Here is a 13437-nt window from a genome sequence, read left to right on the forward strand (position 1 = left end):
CACAATTATAAACCACCAGTTGCGCATGAACCCTTGCCTCTATGGCGCCATCCCACCTCGCCGAGATGTATCTACTGGACGCCAGCACCAGTGATGGTAGGTGGGCCCTCCTTGTACTTGATGCTTCCGTTGTTGGAGCCGCAAGCCTCGATTGATCGGACAACCTTGTAGGACTCGACATCGCCATCGGGAACACCACCAAAGACGACGTGCTTGCCGTTCAGCCATGAGGTAACGACGGTGGTGATGAAGAATTGGGAGCCGTTGCTATGACGTGTCAGCCATGACTCTTCCTTATAGAGTATAGTATACAAAACCTACGTGTTGGGGCCAGCGTTGGCCATGGAGAGGAGGAAGGGGCGGTCGTGCTTCAACTTGAAGTTCTCGTCGGCGAACTTTTCGCCATAGATGGACTTGCCTCCAGTGCCCTAACATCTGTTAGCCATCTGTCTTTTTGTATGGAAAGCCGAGACTGACGTTGCCGCGGGTGAAGTCACCACCCTGGAGCATGAACTGAGGAATCACGCGGTGGAACTTTGAGCCCTGGTAGCCAAAGCCCTTCTCGCCGGTGCAGAGAGCGCGGAAGTTCTCGGCCGTCTTGGGAACGACATCGTCGAAGAGCTCGAAGTTGACGCGACCGGATTGCGCTGTAGCTCGTAGTCAGCAGGTGAAAGTCGCATGTGAAAGTGGCCGTAGCTACCCTTAACCTCGCCCTGGCTGGTGACGTTGCCGGCGTTGTCGACCTCAATGGTAGGCCCGGTCCAGGAGCAATCAAAGTAAGCCTTGATGGCCATGTTGTATGCTGAAGGAGTGAAGAAGCGTCTGTTGATAGGAGCGCGGATTTGGGGAGCTGCACGGAAAGCTGAAAGAGCAGAAGCTCTCGGAAGGTGGGGCATGATGCAGCGCGGGGTGTGAGTCTAACCTGATAAGCAGTTAGGTCCTGTTTCTTGGCAGTGAATCGTGAGATAGCAAGGTAATTGTGCGTTTAGACACTGCTGGGAATGCAGGACTGACGTCTGTGGTGCCACTCTTGTTGGGTGGGAACTCACTCTGGGTGGTACCTTTGGAACTATCAGATAGCTATTCACAACACAATGGCCGGGTTCCAGCAAGACTCTGGTGGCAACTTACAGGAATGATAAGAAGAATCGGGCCGCTATGCAACACGATATGCAAGATTCAAGGAATATAATACAATTGATGAATTGCCGACACGAGGTAGCAGTTGAAGGGTCGGATGGATGACCAGACGGAAAACTTTGGATACCTCGAGCTTGTGCACGAGTCTAGCGCGTTCCCCGATCCGGCGCTCCATTGCTCGCATCAATCGAGGGCTGTATACATGACTACGACAGAGATAATTCATCTTCACTACCGGTACTTCTAGACAAGGTGCGCGACACCATTAACACATTTCACTTTTCGTATGTCAAGTCGTGCATCTCCCCAGGGCGTGTTATTTCACTGAGAATCATAGATATCTGGATAGCTTGGAAAGGCCCGAGCTTCGATCACGTGAGCGCTGGGCCGCCATCGCCGTTTACCATGTACCATGAGCATGGCTCGCGACAAGGTAAACATTCTTGTAAGCGGACATCTTTGCAGTCTTCCCGATTATATTTCGCGTGACCGGGACACCTCTGGCGCAAACGCATAGTAGTTCCCTCTCAACGACCTTTGCAATTCGCCCTCGGTGGTCCGCTCCCGAGACCGTGGTCGACAGCTGCCGCCCCGACTCCAGTACACTCACGTTACCATATTGCCAGACCGACGCGCCACAAGTCTACAGCCATGGATTTCAATAGCTTAAAGGATCAAGTGAGCAATCTCACGCTCTACGACCTCAAGGCGGGATTCCGCAAGGCCCAAAATGGTATGCTGAGGGGAAGGGTGAAGCCAGCTGGCCAATGCTAACGCGCTTCGTAGCGGTGATGAACTACACAGAGATGGAGGCCAAGGTCCGCGAGGCAACAAACAATGAGCCATGGGGTAAGCCGAGCCTGGCGTCTCGCGAAGAATGCAGCTGACAGGCGGCCAGGTGCATCATCGACCATGCTACAGGAGATTGCCAATGGAACCTTCAACTAGTAGGCAATGCCCGGGGACCTGGCGGATCATGGCTAACAAATTAGCCAACTGCTGAACGAGATCATGCCCATGATCTACAAGCGCTTCACAGAGAAGGCTTCGGAAGAATGGAGACAGATCTACAAGGTACTTGGGCGCTCTCCTTGTCGCCAGCATCGCTAACAAGCCAGGCCCTGCAACTCCTCGAATACCTGATCAAGAACGGTTCAGAACGAGTCATTGACGATGCGCGCTCTCACGTCTCGCTCCTCAAGATGCTACGACAATTCCACTTCATCGACCAGAACGGCAAAGACCAGGGCATCAACGTACGCAACCGCGCCAAGGAGCTCGCCGAACTTCTTAGCGACGTCGACCGCATCCGCACCGAGCGCAAGAAGGCGCGAGCGAACCGAAACAAGTTTGGTGGTGTCGAGGGCGGAGCCGGCATCGGCATGGGTGGCTTCTCAGGAAGCGGTAGCGGGGGTGGTAGCAGGTACGGAGGGTTTGGCAGTGAGCAGGCAGACTATGGTGGCTACAGAGGAGAGGTCTACGGCGACGGCGGTGGCTTTGGAGGCAACCAATCTGGCTTCGCGGACACACAACAGCGACGCGACAAGTTCGACGAGTACGACGAGTATGACGAGGGCGAAAGTGCTAGCCCAGCACCAGCACGGCGGAGAGAACCCACAACCACGCACGCGAAGAAAGAACCGAAGAAGGAGGAGCCTAAGCCGAAAGCACCAGAGCCCGTTGTCGACTTGCTCGCTTTTGACGACGAGCCTGCGCCCATGTCGACCTCAGCAGGAAAGCAGCCCGTTGCTGCTCCAAGCGACGACTTCGGCGACGACGATGATTTCGACGACTTCCAGTCTGCAGCTCCAGCAGCACCTGCATCCAAGCCAGCCGCACCAGCCTACAACATCGTCTCTCCTGCGTCGACATCTACTATCACCTCGTCAACTCAATTCGCCGCACCGACAGCCCAGTCCTCAGCCCAGAACAACAACTTCAGCAACTTGCTCGCAACGGTTTCACCACCGCCTGCTGCAAACAAAATGAGCGCACCCCCCTCCATGACCTCTTCTTTCTCGCAACCTCCACCCCAGCCCTCAGGCTACCAAGCCTCGGGTCCCAATTACTTCACTTCCGTGCCTCAGCCTGCGCCTCAATCAGCGTCATCCACGCCTTCTGTAATGTCGCCCGGTGGACGCATCGGCGGTGGTATCGGCGGTGGTGCCCCCAAGAAAGCTGGTGGTGATGCATTTGCGAGCTTGCTTGGTGGTGTTGCGCCGAAGAAGGCAGGTACACCAACGCAGAAGGTCACTATGGGTGACTTGGCCAAGCAGAAGACTAGTCAGGGGCTTTGGGGTGCGCCGGCTTCTACTCCCAGTACACCTGCTGCACAAGCACCTCAGTCGGGATCTAAGCCTGGTGGTGCGCTGGGGGATTTGCTTGGTTAAGTTGGTGGGAGAAGGGAGGGCAAATAGTATGCCATGCGCTTTTTTACTTGGTTTGGAATATGGATACAAAAGTGGCGTATGATGTGAGAATGAAGAGAGCGTAATAGACGATATACGAATTTCCCGTATGTCTGATGAACGCAATGGGAGCTGTGATGTTTCTCCGCAAATGCGGAGCTCTCATTGGCTGTGCTGCTGGCCCTACTAAATCGTTGGCGCGTGCAGCATGTGGAAACAAAGCGATCATCTCTCTTCTTACAACTTGTACAATCCTGCACTCGTTCATTACAGTCTCCAAAATAGATCCGACTACGGAGTGAATGGCTGCAACTGAAACAGGCGAAGCTCTCTACGGCAACAGGATGTGCTTCCGCCTCATACTTTTCCGTCCAGAATCCGTCTATACATGTTAGAAGGAACATGAGGAAACAATAGCTTGGGCGACTTACTCGGTCGTGTAGGAGACAAACATTGAGTGCACCTCACTTTTGATCTTGAACAGTTGATCATAATGCTCAACAGCTTTTTGACGCCTGAAAGCCCAGAGCACGCGACGTCGGATTTGGAAGATGTGTGGGGTTTCGTTCTGCGTATCGAACTCTGGTAGACTGTTGAGATCATGTTCCATGAACTCTGAAACTCTATTGAAGCGATCTAGTCCTGCCTGCAATTGTCGAGTATAGCGCGAGAAAGTAGGGTTCTCTTGGCCGTGCTGTTTTTGACAATGAAGGGTGATCGTATCCATCTCAAAACACCATCGTTGGTGATCCTCACGAATCATTTGTATATCTTTTAGAGCTTTGAAAGAAAGAGATAAATATGCGAAGTAGGTCAAAACCGCGCCGAGAACAAAAGTCAAGATGCCGATGACATTTGCTGCTACGGATAGTCCGCTGTCACCACAGCAGGTGATGTTGTTCGGCTTGGTAACCATCTGATACCGGTTTTGAATCAATCGAGGGTTGGAAACTTAGAAGCTCGCATCAGCTGTGGTGATGAAGCTGTTGGCACGCTTTGATGAAATCATAACCAGTTTTCGAAACTCCATGTTGAATATCGTATCATCGGCTTTCAGTGCGAGGTGAGATCCCGAGAGGAAATCTGGCGGCATAGGTCCGTTCTCGATCAAGTGCCCTGCTGCGAAGATCGCTATGATATGCGGACCAACATGGATCAGAATCTCGTGGCGTCATCGGAATGGCAGAGATTGCTTGAGTCAGCTTGACACGTCACAAAAGTGCGGCTGAGGAAGGTTGGGCGCCTGCATCTCAGATTGAAAACCCTCTCACTGGCCATCAGATTGCAGCTGAGCAGGTTCACGAATTGCATAACCACCAGTAGTATTTTCCTTAGGTAGAACTGGCATAGATAAAGCAGATCAGTCAGCTACCCTCATACACTACCCGTGCTCGCTTTTCTCTCAGGACAATCACCCTCTTGTTGGAAGACTGCACGTATCTGCTCGTGGTTGTGGCAGTGTCTGGAACGACATGGCACAACTAGCCATCGCGCCTGCTAGAACGGATCGCTTGACTGGTAGATGCACCCACCTTTCTGCTACCATGGCAGGATATGGTCAAATCGTACTGGGCTTTCGACGTACTTGCAAGGTTCCCGACAACGACGAGAAGTTTTACGCCCCAGATCTGGGACCCTACCTGTTGTACGATGTCAAGAAGTACCGTGGTCTTCCCAGATCAATCTTGGACGCTGGAGGGTGGTTCATTGCTATGCGAGGTGAGCGAATTTCGGCTGTCTCGGCGTACATTGAGAGTACAAGTTGAAGCAAGTCTGAAATGACTAGATGACGAAGCTATGTACGTCGATTTTGGCTCCAGTCGAAAGTTCAATGTAACAGTCGGATCGCATACCTCCAGAAAGGCACACTGTATTGTTGGCTGGCGCCATTACCTCGATGGATTACCCGATTCCGATTCTCCGGGATGTGTTCGACAATTCGTTGCAGCACCTGCTTCTAGAAGGTAACTGGACATGTACTACAACTTTGATCCCGTCGTATTAAGTGTGATGAGATCTCAGATAAACTCAAGTGACGAACTCCTCGTGGATGATTTATCGCTCGCCATCAGAACACCAAAAGATGTGTTGAACCAGGCTGGGATCATTGTCACGATACGGGATATGGAAGAGGTCAATATTCCGATCAATGATGTGACTACAGTTGACCAGCTCAAATCAAGAATAGAACATGAAATGGGTGTACCCAAAAATGTGCAAAGGATCGTGTTTCGTGGAAAGCAGCTAGAGGACGGTGAGTCTCTTAGGTTTGAGAAGAAAGTCATTATGCTGACGTTTTTCCGAAGACACTACTCTGAGCAGCAATGGTATCGCGGAGGTAACGTTCCCCACATCCCACATTTGAGATCTCGCATAAGCTAAGGTTGTTTAGGGGACAGCCGTTCACCTGGTTGAGAGAATGACTGGAGGAGGATCCGGATGCCTACCAGCGTTTTTCGCAAGTCATAAGATGATCTTAAAACCGGGCGACCGTATCTGGCAGCCCGAAGCATGTAAAGAAGAAGAGACTCAGAGCTCTTGGGCAGAGACTCCGACAGTCATTCGCGTTCATATCCTCAACGCTGAGAACGTGCGAGACTGGACTGGAATTGATCCACCACAGTCTACGGTTGATCCGGAGCGCTATAAATCGGCGGGTTTGTCGAGTGCTGGCGATACACAAGAATACGAGCGGCGTGCTCTGGAAAACCCGGACTTGTACGATCAGATCGAAGAGTATTATTACGGAAAATCTCCCATCATGCCATTGAGAGAACACAATCCCTTTAGGGTCATCCTGCGTAAGAACGCAGAAGACCAGTCCAACGAAACTCGTGGTCAAGGCTCGAAAAGCAAGATACGGTGGTGGCATAGGATATTTCAGAAATCAAAATGAGACATAACATTTATCAAGGTGTCTATGCTTGAAGCTGCTCCTGGAAGATGCCCAAGTGTATTGCCAAAATGCCTGCCCCGCTCTGCCATGGCTCCGCAAACGCGCGAACACCATTGGCCACACCACGACCCCTGCATATTCATCTCCGCGGCCAAGACACGCTCTCTCCACGCGCCAGCATGTGAAAACATCATCGTCTCCTTTCCGTCATGCATAGATGGCATAGATGCAGCTCTCTCGCTTTCTCTTCCGCGTCGCCTTGCTGCTATTACCGATAGCCTTGATCGGCACAACATGGCTATACTTGTACCCTGTTTTCCACGGCTGCGCCTTTCCTAAACCCTCGTCTACGCACGCGCAAGCCGTCGCACCGTTCCGTCTACTCTCTCTCGGTGATCCCCAGCTTGAGGGTGATTCCTCGCTTCCGGATCCGAATGCGCTCGTCTTCCCGTCGATCGAGAACCTCGTACCGAATGTACGCGATGCCGCCAATTACACAGCGAAACGACATGTTCTAGACCAAGCAGCACGAGGTGTTGTAAAAGATGCTGGAAAGTGGCTAGAGGGAAAGAGGAAAGCGGTGGATCTTTGGGGCAATGACTGGTATCTTGCGCATATAGTCAGAAGTTTAACATGGTGGACTGAACCCACGCACATCAGTGTTTTGGGTGATTTGCTGGGCAGTCAGTGGGTCACAGATGGCGAGTTCACGAAAAGAGCAGGTCGGTATTGGAACGTTGTTATGAGGGGATTGGAGAAGGTACCTGATGTTATCTTTGGCGCGATCGGGAGTGAAAACACGGAGCTGCCGTCAGCAGAAGCATCACAAGAACAAGAAGGCGAGGGAAAAGACGTGGTAGAAGAGGAAGAGAAGAAGAAGGAGAGGAAGCCGCTGTGGGGTGGTACAACAGAAGTACTCGGTGCAGATAAAGACTGGCAGAAGCGCGTCATAAACATCGTCGGAAACCATGACGTTGGCTACGCCGGTGACATCGACGAATCGCGCATCGAACGCTTTGAGAAGGCATTTGGAAGTTCGAACTGGGATATCTGGTTCACACTGCCAGACGAATCGCGCTCAAACAAAACCGATCCAACCGACCCAGACCAACCTCCCGACCCATCTTCATCTACAAAAGACGCTGCCAGACCACCAACCCTCCGCCTTGTAATCCTCAACTCGATGAACTTAGACACCCCCGCCTGGTCCTCGGACCTCCAGACAGAAACCTACTCCTTCATCAACCACATCATTACCTCCTCCCTGCCTGTCGCCGACAAAACGCACGCTACCATCCTCCTCACACATATTCCGCTCGAAAAGGAAGCTGGTATCTGCGTCGATTCTCCATACTTCGATTTCTTTGAGGGAGGCCAAGGATTGAAGGAACAGAATATGCTGTCTGATCACGCTAGTAAGATCGTCTTGGAAGGAATGTTTGGCATGAGTTCAAATAAAGATGCAGAGGGTGGAGGCAAGGGCAGAAGGGGTATTATCGTTAATGGACATGATCACGCTGGTTGTGATGTTATGCACTGGATTAGGCAGCCCGGCGTGCAGGACACATGTCAGGTGGCGAACGTGAAAAGGGAGGAAGCATATTGGCCAACTAGCACCGCGAACGACACCATGATTGCCACTTCGATGGATATCGATGGGGTCGATATTAACTTTGTAGCTGCCAACGATACCGATACCGATACCGCTATCCAAACCGAGACCGACCCCACTCAGGAAGAATCAACATCTGAATCTTCACCAGAGCCTACTCTGGAACCGGCTTCCGAACCACCTCCACCGCCCAAATGGCGCGCCCAGCGCTTCCCAAATCGTCCTTATGATATCCATGCAGATGACGAATGCACGTCTATTAACGACGCGCCCCATATCCGCGAGATTACGCTCCGCAGTATGATGGGCGAGTACTCTGGCTATGCTGGTTTCCTGTCTGCGTGGTTCGAGGAAGAGAAGGGGGAGTGGGTTTTTGAGTTTAGCTCGTGTGGTGTGGGTGTGCAACATTGGTGGTGGGGGATACACATTGTTGACCTGATTCTGATGGTTTGTGTTGTTATTGGGGGTTTGGTTTGGGGATACGAACGAGTGGTTGATGATGCGAGAAATACAGAGGTGAAGAAGGACGTGAAGAAAGGCAAAACAGATGACGCTAGAGATAGGAACGAGGCGAGGAGGATTGTACAGACTACACGCGGGCGTACGTCTTCTGTCATGGAAGTTCAAGAACGAAAGATATAGATTAGAGTACAACTTCTGCCGATACACTATCGGCGTGGACCCATCAAAAATACACTCATGTAGCCGCCGAACACAATGACCATTAAACCGCCATACTTTTGATATCATCCGTAAGCTTCAAGAAGTGATTCCCGCCATCTCGAGCATCTTCTTTGATCATCTCTGCTGCTCCCTCTCCGATGCCATACGCCACCATCTGCGTATGTCCGTTGTTCACCTTGGGGATAGAAGACACATCCGCGACACGCAGGTTGCGAACACCTCGGACGCGAAGGCGAGAATCGAGGACGGCATTCGGGTCATCCGATTTGCCCATTGCGCAGGTGCCGGAAGCATGGTAACCTAGGGATGGATATCAGTCCTCAAATCACGTATCAAGACTGTAATGACAACTCACAAGTCGTAGCGTGTTCCCTAACATGCGGCTCCCACTCTTCCCTAGTCTCGAACCCATGATGTGCCAAACCCTCCGGCCAACTGCCCTTGATAACATCCTTCGTTCCCTTGCCTTTCATGATGATTTCGTTCGCAAATCGACATGCCTCGCTCATGACCAGCATGTCCAGTGGGTCTTCTAGGTAGGCATGGTCGACAATCGGGTTCTCCATCGGATCAGAAGACTTGAGCGTCACACTCCCCCTACTATGCTGGTTGAACAACAACGCACACATGGCGAAAGCGTGTTTGTGGTCAATAGGGAAGTCTTCATATTGCTTTGGCCCACCATATAGTTCCGTGTTCCAGAACTCGATGTTTGGTTGTGAGGGCGTGAGACCCATAGGGTCGCGGCCTGACTGTCGGGGCGCGTTGACCCACAAGGGCGAGTCTTGGAGGCGCTCGTCAAGGCGGGCGTAGCCGAATATACCAAAAGGGAAAGTAGAGAGAATTCCAGTCTTCTTTTCTTGGTAGAGGGCGTAGGTTGAGGCTATGGCGTTATCGTGGTATGCGAGGTGGTCATTCGTCAGGTTTGGTTCGGAGACTTCGTAGAAGATGAAGCAGAGAACGTGGTCCATTAGGTTTCCGCCAACACCGGGGAGATCAACGAGGCACTCGATTCCATGTTTTTCCAGCTGTTCTTTTGGTCCAAGGCCGGAGCGCATTAAGATTGGTGGACTACAATATGCGCCTGCTGCGACAATCACTTCTTTTCTCGCTTGGTAATCGATCTTTTTGCCGTTCTTGGATATCGTTGCGACGCCTGTTGCCGTGAGATCCTCGGAATCCTTGTTGAAGAGCAGTTTGTTGACAGTCACTTCGGTCTTGATAGTGATATTTTCCCGTCGATAGCCCTTGGTGATGAAGTCTGCGGCGGTACTCCGGATACCCTGATGCACTGTTCGTGGTACGTCTCCGCATCCATGAGATGTCTCTCCTGTTGAAAACATGTCGGCGTGGTAAGGAAGGCCTTGGTCGACAAGACTCTCTCTGACACGTTCAGAAATAGGCGCTAGATCGTGAGGCTCGGTGTGAAGAGGTCCTGACGTCCCATGAACCGACATATCAGCTTTATGCCAGCCCTTCTCGTGGAAAGTCTCGGCCTGTATCAAAGTTAGCTTCCATGCTACAGCCGTTCTAGCCTTCAATAACGAACCTTCTTCATATACTCGAACATTTTATCTCCGGTCCATTCATCCATCTCCCAATCATCGTAATCTTGCTTTGTGCCACGAATACATAGCGTACCATTGACGCCACTCGAACCTCCGAGGAAGCGTCCTCTGCTGACTTTGACCTGTCGGTTATCAACCTTGGGCATGGGCTCGGTCACGATATTCCAATCTGTCTCGCTGTCGAAGTTCTTGCTCCACCCTCCCGCCATATGCACATTCTCTAGATCAGCATTGTCGGGCCCAGCTTCTAGGACGAGAATCTTGGCATTGAGGTCCTCGGCAAGACGACCTGCAATTACGCAGCCTGAAGTGCCGCCACTAGTGATTGTCGATTAGCATTTGTTTACTCAAAGGATAATCGGCTGAGAGCGATGCGCAGCGTTCTCTCAGTGAGGTTGAATTACCCGCAGATGATGTAGTCGTAGACCTCCGTAGGGTCAACTGAGTCGACGCGTTCAAGAGACATGGCTGTGATGGTGAGTGTTCAGAGAGGCGGTCCAGTTCTCGGTCTCCCGAACGAGGCCAAAGCATATATAACTTTGCCAAATGGTCAGTCAGCCTAGATATAAAGGCCACGGAACAGAGCCGCACTGCATGGTAACGGGACCGGATGTACCGCCACGTCGCAGGATGGGCCAGCATGAAAGGCTACTGCATGTCAGCTAACGCGCTTGAATACGCCAATCCCGCGAAGACTCATTCAACGAGCCAAATCAGCAGCTGCAATTCGTGATTCGTGTCTCTACGATCATTCGCGCATACTGTTCTCACCACCTGTATGCAGGGTTTTACTTGGAGTAGCGGAATCAGTCCGGATAGGTCGATCACGTAGCATTTTAGGTTTGGGTCTAGCGCAGCTTTGGGGGCGTCTAGGAAGAAGCAAGACCACGTAGAACTGGGGTAGTGTGGGTGATCGACGAATCAGAGGGAGGTGGTTGGGACGTCGTGTTCTCTAAGTTGATGTACGGTCGGATCGCTGTTGGCCCTGCGGGCGCGTGCGTTGCGGGGTAAACCCGTGTACCCGAAGGCAAGGGGCTATACCAGTTACATCGACCTAACATGCTGGGAAGAATATATCGATAGCTCAGCGAGGAACACTTTAGTTGGGTTTGAGTATCGAGACGTGCAGTGCAAGGCTGTTGTCGTCGTTCATCCTAAGTTTCCAATCCATCAAGGGGTAGATGTCGAGCACTCTCGAAGTATACATCAATCTACGGAGAGGAATATACTACGCTAAGACATCCCTTAGAATGCTTTAAGGTATCCAGATCATGACGTAATTGTACTGTTGTTTTCATTGTATTCTATCCGAAGTGTCTAGAGTCGGCAAGGGAAGACATGAATGTTTAAGCTTATACTGTGGCATCCCCTCTAGAATCGCCTCGGGCGCGTTCTCCGTGTCCCATTTATCGATGCGGTCGTACAGTTCCTTAATTACAGGGGCATTCTAACTTGAACCCAAGTACTTGAGACCTTGTCGGAGTTGGTAGCGGTTGTATAAATTCTTGTAGTCGTGCCTTGCTGTCGTGCCTGCTAAGCAAAATCCGTCGCGTCCCAAATCATGTAAGTTTCAAGATTCTCTACTATCCCATAGCGACTAGGAGCCACCACCGAGCCCGCCACGACCGCGATTTCCGCCTCGTCCGCGACCAGCATCACTGCGAGGACTAAGAGCAGTCGTAGGAGCTGCCACCGGTGCTCGAAAGCCGGGAGGTGGAGCTTTGCTACGAGTGTCACGCCTGTGAATGTCAGTCTCATATCGCACCATTAAGTTTTGATCTCATGTCTTACCAGTTCGGGTACTTCATCAGGGAGCGACCACCATTCCACTGCAGTCCTTGATTCTTCTCTTGATCGGCGACAACTTCGTGAGCATGTTGTAGCCCTCGCGCTGCTTGAAGGGGGGGAAGAACAAGGCCGCCCCACTTCTTGTAGTGACGAACTATGAGCAGGTCGACGAGGGCATTGTTTCCGACGATGGATGCAACGCCGGGATGAACATCCTCTGGGTGGGTCATACCCCAGATGATCTGATCCATGGCGTTTTCGTTGTTCTCAACCAGGTCCTACAGCGTGTTGGTGGCAACCAACTAATTGCTTGAGTGAACGAGAAAGCGCAGGAGGGACAAAGTAGTGTTGGAAAGAATCGAACCGAACTAGAAATGAAGAGAACTTACAATTGCATTGCTGACATTGACAACAGTGGCAACATCGTTGTCGTGGTTGTAGTTGGCGGCCTTTCCCTTGTAGGTACGCCAACAGGTCACTAGACTGGTGTCCGCGAAAGCCTCGAAGTCATTGACGATGTAGCCAGTCGGGCGATCGCGACCTGGCTTGTACTTAATCGCGTTGGTGGATGTAGTGTTGTTAGACATCGTAGAGGCTTGCGGTCTTCGTTGATCGATTGTTCGCTGAAGTTGTTTGCTTCGATACAGTTCGTGATGTCAAAGTTGTAGTCTATGGAGCGCGTTAGCAAAGATGCCTTCGAAGAAATGACCTAGTAAACTTACGATGTAGGCTGAATACTGGTCAGAAAAGAAGCTCTTGGTAATCGATACTGTTGTTGCTATAGATATAAGGAAGAAAAGATGGAGAGTTGGTGGAGAAAGGATTATATACTCAGAAGAAGCCGCTCCATATAGCGCCAAGACAAGCGATCCTCCACATCGAGAAGTAAAAACCAGAATGCGACAGATGGCTCCGGAAGAGTCTGACCGCAAGGTGAAGGCGGTAGTCACCTTGGACATTGAGAGGGAAAGACTGTCGCAAACGACGGTCACCTCGATTGGAGATGTCAGGAGAAACGCATAGCTTGCGTTACCGGATAATCAACAAGAAGGATTGAGAAAGATATACTTATAGAGCTGCAGCGTTGGAATAGCAAGCGCATTTCATGTCGTTAGGGAATATGTGTGTTTCAGCGTGACCAACGAACCAACTTACGTGACATGTAGCAAGCGACCCAGTGTACGCGCGTGCACTCCGCGTTCCTAGCGTCTTGGGATGAACTTCCAGACTTGTACCCTTGCCTGAGGGTTTTTCTTCTCAAAAGTTACGTGAAGATCATTTGGTACTCCGCAGTAGAATGTGTTCTAGCGTCCAAGTGGAGATGAATCTGCTTCCTGGCGG

At 51.3% G+C, this 13437-nt stretch overlaps 5 protein-coding genes across 5 annotated transcripts; 1 reads left to right on the forward strand and 4 right to left on the reverse strand.

The window, feature by feature from the left end:
• Positions 1–71: 71 nt before the first annotated feature.
• Positions 72–896, reverse strand: GT037_007225 (cyclophilin 1 long isoform; the record flags this gene model as incomplete). The annotated part of the gene is made up of 4 exons (XM_038932272.1): positions 72–267; positions 322–428; positions 478–647; positions 701–896. The coding sequence occupies 4 exons, from the start codon at positions 894–896 to the stop codon at positions 72–74; spliced, it is 669 nt and encodes a 222-aa protein (XP_038784760.1).
• An 895-nt stretch (positions 897–1791) lies between these two features.
• Positions 1792–8698, forward strand: GT037_007226 (enth-domain-containing protein; the record flags this gene model as incomplete). Its single annotated transcript, XM_038932273.1, has 12 exons — positions 1792–1873; positions 1927–1989; positions 2039–2087; positions 2133–2214; positions 2259–3504; positions 4884–5267; positions 5335–5512; positions 5564–5802; positions 5855–5886; positions 5941–6410; positions 6463–6499; positions 6671–8698. 12 exons carry the CDS (start codon positions 1792–1794, stop codon positions 8696–8698), a joined length of 4890 nt encoding a protein of 1629 aa, XP_038784761.1.
• Positions 3906–4464, reverse strand: GT037_007227 (uncharacterized protein; the record flags this gene model as incomplete). Its single annotated transcript, XM_038932274.1, has 2 exons — positions 3906–3930; positions 3980–4464. The coding sequence occupies 2 exons, from the start codon at positions 4462–4464 to the stop codon at positions 3906–3908; spliced, it is 510 nt and encodes a 169-aa protein (XP_038784762.1).
• An 82-nt stretch (positions 8699–8780) lies between the features above and the next one.
• On the reverse strand, positions 8781–10774 carry GT037_007228 (alcohol oxidase; the record flags this gene model as incomplete). Its single annotated transcript, XM_038932275.1, has 4 exons — positions 8781–9040; positions 9096–10236; positions 10290–10626; positions 10713–10774. The coding sequence occupies 4 exons, from the start codon at positions 10772–10774 to the stop codon at positions 8781–8783; spliced, it is 1800 nt and encodes a 599-aa protein (XP_038784763.1).
• A 1131-nt stretch (positions 10775–11905) lies between these two features.
• Positions 11906–12683, reverse strand: GT037_007229 (uncharacterized protein; the record flags this gene model as incomplete). Its single annotated transcript, XM_038932276.1, has 3 exons — positions 11906–12047; positions 12100–12374; positions 12486–12683. The coding sequence occupies 3 exons, from the start codon at positions 12681–12683 to the stop codon at positions 11906–11908; spliced, it is 615 nt and encodes a 204-aa protein (XP_038784764.1).
• Positions 12684–13437: the final 754 nt, after the last annotated feature.

Source organism: Alternaria burnsii (assembly GCF_013036055.1).
Source record: "Alternaria burnsii strain CBS107.38 chromosome Unknown 715, whole genome shotgun sequence".
Lineage (NCBI taxonomy): Eukaryota > Fungi > Ascomycota > Dothideomycetes > Pleosporales > Pleosporaceae > Alternaria > Alternaria burnsii.